General features: G+C 58.2%; 1 protein-coding gene across 2 annotated transcripts; it reads left to right on the top strand.

The window, feature by feature from the left end:
• Window positions 1-710: 710 nt before the first annotated feature.
• Window positions 711-9,439, top strand: SERPINH1 (serpin family H member 1). Of its 2 annotated transcripts, XM_032853038.1 has the most exons (6): window positions 819-892; window positions 2,386-2,429; window positions 4,851-5,506; window positions 5,844-5,942; window positions 6,026-6,258; window positions 8,435-9,439. In XM_032853038.1, exons 3-6 carry the CDS (start codon window positions 4,894-4,896, stop codon window positions 8,735-8,737), a joined length of 1,248 nt encoding a protein of 415 aa, XP_032708929.1. In that variant the 5' UTR covers window positions 819-892; window positions 2,386-2,429; window positions 4,851-4,893; the 3' UTR covers window positions 8,738-9,439. The 2 variants fall into 2 exon arrangements, with proteins under 2 accessions (XP_032708928.1, XP_032708929.1); XM_032853037.1 differs by lacking the exon at window positions 2,386-2,429 and having other exon boundaries at window positions 711-892.
• The last annotated feature ends 1,549 nt before the right edge of the window (window positions 9,440-10,988 follow it).

Here is a 10,988-nt window from a genome sequence, read left to right as displayed (position 1 = left end):
AACTTGCTTAGAATCATACAACGTATTCCTTAGTGGACAGCCAAGGTTCTCCTTTCTGTGCACTTGTCCAGACCCGGCCAAACCACGACGTTCCCGGAGTCTCCGCCCCTGTCAGGACTTTCCAGAGTTAGGCTCAGGTATTGGACCCGGTAGGATCCCTTTTGGGCAGGGCGGTCGCTGAGGTCGAGCTGTTCAGGATAAGCTGCGGATGGAGAAAGATAACGGTCTCTCAATTTCTGACTACCTCCCCTAAGAAAAAGGCGGGGGACCCTGACTGAGGAGGGTTGTGTCCGGGGACCTAATTAAGTTTCCGTTCTAAAACGGGGGAGTGGATCGCCTCCGGGAAGAGCCCCTGCTAGGGTAAGGGCTGCTGGAAGGGTGTGTGACGGGCGTAAGCCGGCATGTGGGGAGGAGGGAGCTCCTCTCCTGGGAGCTGGACCCAGGAGCTCAGTGTCCCACCCAGCTCAGCGGTTCGAACGACCGCCCTCCCCCCGCTCCCCATCTCCAGGACCTTGAAAGTCCGGAGTGTCCGCAGTGTGCGCCGAGTCAGAGGTCACCCGCGCCCTGTGCAGGTCGTGCAGGTCTCAGCGCCCAGCCTCTCTGCGGGGGTTCCTCGAGCCCCGCCTGGTGTGGGGGGCAGTAGGACCCAGGGGCCCGGTGAAAGCCCTCAGAGAGAGGGGCGGGAGCCGGGGCGGTCTGGGGGAGGTCTTTGGCTTTCTGTGGCGGAGCCGGGGCGCCCTCCGGAAGCTTTTCCAACTTTCCAGAAGTTTCTCGGGACGGGCGGGAGGAGGGGAACGCCATATATAGACCTGGGGAGCCAGGAGCGGCGGAGAGTGGAATCCGTCCGCTGCTCGAGTGGGACTCTAGTCCGGCGCCAGCCCGCCCGGCCCAGGTGAGGGCGGGGGCCCGGCGAGCGTGCAGCCGGCGCCCTGGGGGGTGCTCCGGAGAGTGAGCGGGGTGGGAGGTCCTCGGGGAGGGGTTGGGGGCCAACCCAGAGCCCGCGAACTGGAGGCCCTGGCACCCTGGGAGCTGCTGGAGCGTTTGGGATCCGGAGCTCGGGGGTAGATGGTGATGGCCGAGTGAGCCCGTAGGGGTAGGGCGGGGCGGGGAGTCGGAGCACTGGGAGGCTGGGACAAAGTGCGGAGTTCTACAGAAGTATGGGGTAGGGGTTGCGATGGCAGAGAGGAAACAGTGGGCCTGGGAGCCAGGATGCTGGGACTCGCCTCTGTGTGGGAACCAGAGGGGAGAAGATGGGGTCTGAGGCCCTTTCCAGCTGGGGTAGGAGGCCAGGCTAGCTTTACGGTTAATGGTGCCTCCGCCTCTGGGGCTGAGGCCCAGGGGTCATCAGGGGTGGGTGGTCCAGCTCCTGACGGGCTTCTTGGGGGTGGGGGGAGCCTCCTGAAGGTAGGAAAGGAGGTGAAATAGTCAAGGCTCTTCTCAGGGCGGGGGGTGTGTGTGTCTTGGGTTCCCCACAGTTTGCGAGGGGTCACCAACGGTTGCTCCTTTTCTGATCAGCAGCCTGCACCGGTAGATGTTGGCACCTAAAGAAGGAACTTGACCAGCACCGTCTCCCCCACCTCCTTCCAGAACGGGGGTGGGGGGGGTGGGGGGGAGACAGCTGGGTCCCTATCCCCCCACCCAGGAGGGAAGGGTTAGCTGACTAGAAGGCACTCTTAACTCTGTCCACCTCCTGATTCTGGGGGTAACTGCAGGGTTAAGGGTACTACTTCCAGAGGCCAGGGTTCCCTGCCCCCAGCCCAGGGACATTCCTGAGGTGGCTGGAGTGGAGAAAGAATGAAACCACTTCCAGCATGGCCAGGAGGCCCGGCCCCTCCTCTTCCCAGTTTCTGTCCAGCATGTCCCTCTGGGCTATAGGGCCCGGATGGAGGCCAGAGGAAAATTAGGGGGCCTTGGTTCCCTGGAAGTCTCTGGCTGGTACCACGCCCTCCTGTCCTCAGATGGTTCATATGCCCATCCCCCCTTCCTGAGGCCTCCCGATTTGATCCACTCCTTTTGTCTGGTCGCCTGGATTTCCAGCAGAATTTTTTTTTTAACTCCCTGTGTAACAGGATACCACATCCTGGCTTCCTCAGGGGGCTCTGTGAGTGCTTCTGGGAGGAAGGAGCCCTGAGCTAGGAGGCCTGACCCCCGCTGATCCTGTGGGACCTGGGGTGCCTCCCTGCCTCCTTTCTGGCCTCAGTTGCTCCCACTGCCCAGTGAGGTGGACAGCCTCCAAGGTCCCTGTGGATCTGGGACTGGTTAAACCTTTTTTTGTGCCGGGGGAGAGTCCCATTTTGGGGCTTGGGCCTTACAGGCTCCTCCCTCACCACCACCCACCCCAGCTCTGCCCTATCCCACCCTCCTCACTCTTCTGTTTTCTTTCAGAATGAAAAAGGCAGGCATTGACCTCCCTCTGAGGCAGTTTCAAGGTACTTTAGACTCCCTCAATTGTTTGAGATCCTCTCTTGTGGACCCCCCGAAAATTTGCTACCCTTCCCCTCTTAGAGAAACCTGGAATCCAGTCTCAGCTGAGTCTGGCTATGGGTGCAGCCCTTGGCTCCTGTCCTTTGTGGGACTGTAAATTGTCTAACCATAGCCTCGGGCCTGGGATTTCTCTGTGGCAACATGGGCTGGGCTGCGGGAAGCTGGATTGCTTGCTGTGACTTGTCTTCCTCTGTGACTGCTGCTGGATTAACAAGGCAGCCCTCTCCACAGCCACGGATCTCCCTGCAGAGCCAGATGTGCCTGCTCATAGCCAAGGCCAGGGAGGCCCAGGGGCACCCCTTGGGACCTGAACCCAGGCCTCCTGCTTCCCAAGCTGGAAGCCCCCCTCTGCTGGCGGATGCAGATAATTCCGTTTCCAGCCTGCCACGTCACCTAGAGCCAGAGTGGGAGCAGGAGCAGGAGCAGGAGCGCAGCTCTGTGGCTGCCTGAGGAATCCCAAACTAGTCATTTCCAAGAAAGGCCCCTCCCAGTCCTTTGAGGTCCTAGTTGGCTGTGGGTGGGGGCTGTCAAGATGGTGTCTGCCACGTGGCAGAGCTGTGAGCTGGGCTCCTTGACTTTCTTCTAATGAGTTGCTGGCAGCCTCTGCCCAGGGTCTGTGCTCTGGCATCACAGCTGTATGAACTAGTGGTGGCCTTTTAATAGAGTGGCCATATGTTTGTTGTCCTGGTGTAATCATCAGTAGTGCTCCATTTCGTTTTCTTAGGTGTCCTTGTTTGTGCAATAATCCTATGGTCATTCTGCTTTTGAGGCTCCAGGTCTGGTGGGGAAGGAGCTAGGGCTGGGAGGAAGGCGGCCTGGGCCCTGGGATAGATGATCTCCCCAGTCTGGACTCTCGGTAAGGTACGGGTCTCTGTGCCTTGCCTCCCCCCACCCCATTCCTCTCCCATGCATTTTTTGCTTTCCCTTTACACCATACCTTCAAAGAGCTGGAGGCCCAGGGAGGGGGGACCTGCCCTGGTTCACAGGGTAGTTATAGCATGGAGTCTTCCCAGAAACCCGGGGCTCCTACAGACAGGCCTGCAGGATCTGTCCTGAGGGTCCTGAGGGTCTTCTACCAGGATTCCGAATTTGCACTTTTTGGACAACCACGAGATGGGATCTGCCAGAGCAGTGGGGTCCCAGCTTCCACTAGAGTTCTTCCAACCCTTCCCTTTGCCCTGTCATCTCTTCTGTCCTGCATGAAAGTAGGGGGGATGTATTCCATGCAGAGAGACTGTCCTGGTTGGAGGCCCCAGAGAGGCGAGTGAGGCTGGTTTTAGGGGCCACTGCTACCACTGTGGTTTGAGAGGGGTCTTGCCCACCCTGAAGCCATAGAGCAGAAGGCCTGGGTGGCAGCGACTGTCAGATGAGAGGGCAGAATGGAACCTGAGGTAGACCCAGCTTCCTGCAAACACACATCTGGCCAGCCTCTGGTGAAGGGGAGGGGGTGTCATTGCTCCACTGAGCTGTGACCTACCCCTCCTCCAGTATCCTTCCTCTCAGGAAACCTACCCCACAATCAGCTTGTGTCCTGGGAATTTCCCCTTCACGCCAGGGACCGTGGAGAGCTGGGCCGTCCTGTCCCTGCTAGGACACAGGCCTTGGGCATGGAGACCTAGACCCTGACAGTGTGGAAAATGGGGACCAAGGCTGAGCAAGGAGGTGACACGCAATGGCACCATGGGGCGGGAGAGTGGAGCATCTGGGCTTCCCCACTTAATGAGTGAGCTAACCAGTGACTCATTAACATCCCAGGGCAGAAGGAAAGGCATGGGGGGAGGAGCAGGCCTTCGCCTGTCCCAACAGGACATCCTTTGCCCAGATACCTGTGTTTCATGCAGACCCTCAGTCCATCTGCCACTTTTTGCCACTGGGAGAAGGGCCCTGGGGTGGTGTGAGATCAGAGCTAATCCTTATGCAAACTGCGGACCCTGAGTCTGGCCGAGTGGCCCTGGTTTCTGTTCATTCAGGAATAGCTGAGGCCTGTTGTGTGCTGGGCGCTGGAGATACACAGGGAAACCAGACTGGCCAGATTTCCTGTCCTCCTGGAGGTCACAGTCTAGTTAGGCATGGAGGTAGTGCATAATGAACGCCTAACACTGCGTGTTGTCAGTTCCGCCTCAGAAATCAATTGGGAGGAGGTGGTAGCTTGCTAGAAACGCTGTTTTGGATGAGGAGCTCAGAGAGTGGGCCTCAGAGAGTGGGCAGAGTAAGACCTCGGATCTGGGCAGCTCTGAGTTAGGGCTGGTTTCCTCAGAACTTGGGGCTTTCTTGCTCCCATCTGCAGGGGACTTAGTGGCTGCCAGAAGGCTAGGGATGGTCATCAGGAAGGAATACCCTGGGTTTCAGGTCCACCCTCTCTGCAGCCCTCACAGGTCCTTCGTGGTGCATACCATCCGCCTCCCAGCCATGCGCTTCCTCCTGCTTACCAGCACTTGCTGCCTCCTGGCCATGGCCCTGGCCGCCGAGGTGAAGAAGCCAGCGGCCCCGGGCACGGCAGAGAAGCTGAGCCCCAAAGCAGCCACGCTGGCTGAGCGCAGTGCCGGCCTGGCCTTCAGCCTGTACCAGGCCATGGCCAAGGACCAGGCAGTGGAGAACATCCTGCTGTCGCCTGTGGTGGTGGCCTCATCGCTGGGGCTCGTGTCGCTGGGGGGCAAGGCCGCCACGGCGTCCCAGGCCAAGGCGGTGCTGAGTGCAGAGCAGCTGCGCGACGAGGAGGTGCACGCAGGTCTGGGCGAGCTGCTGCGAGCCTTCAGCAACAGCACGGCGCGCAACGTGACCTGGAAGCTGGGCAGCCGCCTGTATGGGCCCAGCTCGGTGAGCTTCGCGGAGGACTTCGTGCGCAGCAGCAAGCAGCACTACAACTGCGAGCACTCCAAGATCAACTTCCGCGACAAACGCAGCGCCCTGCAGTCCATCAATGAGTGGGCCGCGCAGACCACCGATGGCAAGCTGCCTGAGGTCACCAAGGACGTAGAGCGGACGGACGGCGCGCTGCTGGTCAACGCCATGTTCTTCAAGCGTGAGTCTGGGCAGGGGTGGTGGCTGCAGCTCCGCAGGGGCCGCCTAAATGCCTGACAGGTGCCAAGTGGAGGGCTGGTGGGTGGTGGCTGAGCTGGGGGCCCTCTGGAAGGCATTCCCCGTCACGTGGAAACAGCCAGGCCCTGACTGTAGAGACCCATAGCTTCCGCCAGTGTCCTGGGGCCAGCACCCCAGTCCCCCAAAGTGGGGGAAGCATGTACTTCGGGGGGTGGGCGCTCAGAGGGGAGGGGGACTGCCGCTGAGCTCCAAAGACTGGAACGAAGGCGTGTTTCCCAAGCCGGGGCCTGTTTCCAACCCTGTTCTGCCTCCCGCTACAGCGCACTGGGACGAGAAATTCCACCACAAGATGGTGGACAACCGAGGCTTCATGGTGACCCGCTCATATACCGTCGGGGTTACGATGATGCACCGCACAGGTGGGTGCCTGGTCAAGTAGGGGGCTGAGCTGGGTGTGTGAGGGTGCCTGGCCTGCCCAGCGGCCTCCCTGCTGTCCCCGCAGGACTCTACAACTACTACGACGATGAGAAAGAGAAGCTGCAAATGGTGGAGATGCCCCTGGCCCACAAGCTGTCCAGCCTCCTCATCCTCATGCCGCACCACGTGGAGCCCCTGGAGCGCCTGGAGAAGCTTCTGACCAAGGAGCAGCTGAAGATCTGGATGGGGAAGATGCAGAAGAAAGCTGTCGCCATCTCCCTGCCCAAGGGGGTGGTAGAGGTGACCCATGACCTGCAGGTGAGGGACGGCTCCGCTTGGGGGCTGCAGGGCCTGCAGGAGAGGGGTGCTTGAGCCTCTAGGTGTCCAGGCAGGACTGAGCGCTGCTGGGGAAGGAGGCACAGAACCGGTCCTTGGGAACACGATGATGATCTCAGTAGCTAAATATAATGGGGCACCTGCTGTATACAGAGTACTTCATATATATTAAACTTTTCATGCTCAAAACAGCTTCGTTATGTAGGGCTATCGAGCTCCTTACAAATGAGGAAATGGAGGCTCAGGAAGGTTAAACAGCTTCTCCAGAGTCACACAGACAGTGGCTCAGGCGGCTGGTGCCAGGCCGTGCCCTCAGAGTCTGAGGTGCCCCTAGCGATGGGCTTTTCAAGCCCACCTCGACGCTCACACAGCAGTAAGACTAACAATGGCTGCCAGCGGTGTGGCACTAGCCACGACCGGAACCCAAAGCCACGTGCTCAACAGTCTTTTCCCCTCGTGACCACCCTGGGTGGTGGCCCGTGGCTCCGAGAGAAGCCGGGACTCGCTGAGGTCACACTGGCTAGTCAGTGGTGAAGCTGTAGTTAGTCCTCAAGGTGAAAACTCAGGGTGGCCTTGTCTGTCCAGAGAGACTTCTTTATGTACTCAAAAGAGGAAGTTTTTATCTCATTCCTGCCTTGGATGCCAGAAAGGGTTCCTTGGCAAGCTTCTCCCTCACATGATTGATTCAGAGTCACTGCTGACACAGTGGACAGAAAGCTTGAGACAAAATTGGGCACTTGTGAGTCTGTACTGTGGATTGAGCTGCGCTTTCCAGACACGGGCCATCCCTGTGTCCTGAGCCTGTCCCAGGCCCTTCCCAGCTCCTCCTCCTGTAGTCACTGCTACCTGACTCCATTGTCTCCCTTTCTCTCATGTGTTTTCTTGGAACCCTGAGTGGACACACCAGTCCATCGGGTACACGGAGTTGGGAAATGGGAAGGGTGTAACTTGTATAGGGTCGTTGGGACTGGAATCGCTGGCTGGGCCTGGAATACCTGCCTCAGGACCCCTGACCCTCAGGACCCCAGGTCAGGTGCCCGTTTGGTCCTGCTGGGGAAGTGGGCCTTGGACTCAAGACGGCAGCCCTCCATGGCTGCGTCTTCCTTGCTGAGAGCCAGGGAGGATGTGGGACTGGGGCCCTGCCCTGGGAGAGCTCTGAGTCGGGGTCCAGAGATAGGCCCAGACACTGAAACAGAGCGAGGCTGGGGTGTGAGCCGCAGGGAGGCAGGGCTGCAGTCTTGGGGAGAGGGAAGGCTTCCTGGGAGATGGGGTGGTGAAAGCACCTTACCGGGATGCATGTCGGCCATTGAGACACTGTTGTGGGTGCTGATGGTTCAGTGAGGCTGTTGGAAAGGGAGACGGCTGGAGGTGAGGCTATGGTGCAAACACAGTTCACGTGTGGAGGAGCTTGTACTTGGCTTCCAGGGCCTCTGCAGAGCCATGGAAGGTGTGTGTGGTGGGGGTGGGGGTGTGCATGTTTGTGGGGCTGTGTTTTCTTTCTATGGAAATATATTAAAAATAGAGGGATCAGCATAATGAGCTTTCCTGTATCCATCATCCTGCTTCAACCCTCATTAACTCATGACCAATAAGGATTCACCTAAACACACCCATTCCTCCCCAGTCAGATTATTTTGAAGCAAGTCCCAGGCATCTGTCACTCTGGACAGGCTTTAACTCCCAGGGTTAGCTATCCTTAGATTAGTCTTCCTCATGTTTGAGTGTGCCAGAAATTACCTAGAGATTTTATTGAAGGTTCCCAGGTCCACCCCTGGAGACTGTGAGGTAGTGGCTGTGGGAGGGAGTGGGTCAGGAAATGTATGTTTCCTATAAGCTCCTGGGTGCTGCCCATACTGGCTGTCCACAACCCCTGCTTTGAGAAGCACTGATCCAGATTGCTTGGCAGGACCAGGGATAAAATTCTTCCCTTTCCCCAACCTCAGTTTCCTCATCTTCGAAGTGGTGATTAGAAGGTCTTGGAGGGTTGTCATCAGAGTGACGAGGCCATGGTTCAGAGGGCCCACGTCATGTCCAGCACACAGAAGAGGACTGGGAGGGGAACAGACAGCATAGGAGGTGATGGGTGGTATGGGCGGAGGGTGAGGGTCTAGGAGCCATGCCCGCTGTGACCTCACATGGTACCCCCCTTCTCCCACAGAAACACCTGGCTGGACTGGGTCTGACTGAAGCCATCGACAAGAACAAGGCAGACCTGTCACGCATGTCAGGCAAGAAGGACCTGTACCTGGCCAGCGTGTTCCACGCCACCGCCTTCGAGTGGGACACAGAGGGCAACCCCTTCGACCAGGACATCTACGGGCGTGAGGAGCTGCGCAGTCCCAAGCTCTTCTATGCTGACCACCCCTTCATCTTCCTGGTTCGAGACACCCAGACCGGCTCCCTGCTGTTCATTGGGCGCCTGGTCCGGCCCAAGGGTGACAAGATGCGAGATGAGTTGTAGGGCCCCAGGGTGACGGGATGGCAGGAGACAGCCCAAGGCTCCTGAGACACATGGGTGCTATGGGGGGGAGCTGAGGTACCGACCTTGGTTGTGCCATGGGGTGGGGGTGGGAAAACAGAGCAGGCTTCCTGGGTGTCTGAGCAGATCTTCCCAGGCAGAATTGACTCTGTCTGGATGTGGGCCCCCAGATACCATGATGCTGAGCCCAGACACCCCACATTCTGTGGGCCCTGGGGCAGTTGGCGTGTCCAGCCCTCAGCATCCTGGGATTAAGCCTGCCTCAATCAGTGTTCATATTTATAGCCAAGTGCTTTCTCATCTGTGAGACGGAATCAAGCTAGGGGGCTTCAGCCCAGCCCTGTGGAATGGGGGCCCTCTTTTCCCGACCGTACCATCACCTCAGCCCTCTCTCCAGCTCTATTCCAGTCCTCTCCCAATTCCCCTCTAAAATAATGAGGTGCTGCAGCCCCTGGGATAAGCACCCCCACGATGGCCCTGGCCCCAGAGAGAGGGATCAGGAACCTGCTCATGGTGGGGGGCACTCATGGGCAGACTCTGATCAGGCATCATGGGGATGAATTTTTTTTTCTCCTTTCGTAGATGTTCAAAGGTGGGGAGGGCAGGGGGAAAATGAGCCTTTGTTGCTGTCAAACCAAGAACTTATTTGTACAATTTCTTTTTCAATAAAACTTTTCCAGTGAAGTTCTGTTGGATGTTGGAGGGTGATTGGATCTGAGATTCCCAGGTCGTTCTTCCCAGGGGACAAGGGCTCCTTCTGTGGAGCTAGGGCCCATCTCGGACCCTGAAATGCCAGCAGATAACTGCAGGGCCGGTCCACCCTGACTGGAGAAATTGTCTTGGCTCTGGCTCTATTGGAGAGGTGGCTGCGGGGCAGGAATGGTAGTGCTGGGCCAGGAGCCGAGGGCATTCCAGACTTGAACACTTGATATAATTTTATCCAAACCTCTTAGCAGCTTGGATAGGTAGGAATTACACCTGTGTTAGTGGTGGGATGACTGAGGCTGAGGGAGATAACCTGCAGAGATCCCCAGCACAGCCAGGGGGGCTGAGCTGGAATTGCTTCTAGTACTTTGGCTAGCTCCCCCTCTGTGCCACCCAGGAAGGGCAGGAGGGGACCTGGCCAGATTCTAAAGGTGCGTAGCCTGCTTACGGTCTATGTATGTCATCCCGCTTACTCCCCACAATAGCCCAGTTAGGCGGGAGTGGTCATCCTAATGATCACCCTGACCCTGTAAGTGCAGCTCAGAGATGCGCAGAGACTAGCAAGGACTCCAGGGCCCAGAGTTCAGCCTGCAGCAGCTCCCTCACCAGCTGGGAGCTCGCAGGAAAGGAAACCAGGCCTTGGGATGGGGGGTTGGCAACCCCCTGACGCAGAGGGGCCCCTGAGGCCATCTGGGCAAATCCCGGGAGGTGGTGAGAAGTCTGTGCTCCCGCCTCACAGTGAAGAGTGGAGTTGCTGGCATGGAGGGTGGCAGGCAAGTGGCAGAGGGGGACAGATCAAGGGCAGGCTGGGGCCGAACGCCAGGACAGTGCCTCCAGTGGCCCATCCAGGCCCTGTGTGAGCTTTCCAACAGAGGCCATTGGAGGGAGGTCATGTCATTCCCACCATGCTGGTTGTTAAAGGTTGTGAGGGTCTTGAGTGTAGGGCAGGTGTAGGGAGATGGGGATTAACTTTCTCCTGACCACGGACTATGGGTCTGACCCTGCTGTGGGTGATCTCATTAATTCCACAGAGCTTCCCTAAGGGGTAGCCACTACTGTCCCATGTTACAGATGAGAAGACTGGCTCAGCGAGGTGAAGTGCCTAGCCCAAGGCCACTCAGCAGGTCAACGACAAGGCCTGGCCTCTATGGAAACACAAGCCTCCTGGTTGTGGAGGAGAAAAGTGGTGGACAGGCGTGACTGCCACACTCCACAGTCACCAACAGGATTCCCTTAACCCCAAGGATCCCTGTGATCCTGCACCTATGGAAGAGGAAACAGACCCCAGCTGAGACCTCCTTGAGAGCAGGCCCTGGTCTGCCTGTGTCCTGCTGCATCCTAGACCTCACACAAGGCTTGGTACAGGGGAGGTGACTAACAGATGCTCACTCAAAGGACGTGGTCCAGCAGGCGCCCTGGTGCTTGGTGGGCTGAGGCATCAGAGCCTGACAGATCTGACCTGTGGTCCTGCGTCCTGGCTTTTCCCTGGCACGGTGGCCTCAGGATTCTAAGAGGATGAAGGCAGGAG

This window comes from Lontra canadensis, unplaced genomic scaffold (genome assembly GCF_010015895.1).
Source record: "Lontra canadensis isolate GAN:19392208 unplaced genomic scaffold, GSC_riverotter_1.0 scaffold7, whole genome shotgun sequence".
Lineage (NCBI taxonomy): Eukaryota > Metazoa > Chordata > Mammalia > Carnivora > Mustelidae > Lontra > Lontra canadensis.
Note: the sequence above shows the minus strand (reverse complement) of the source record. Positions and strands in the feature narration are given on the sequence as shown.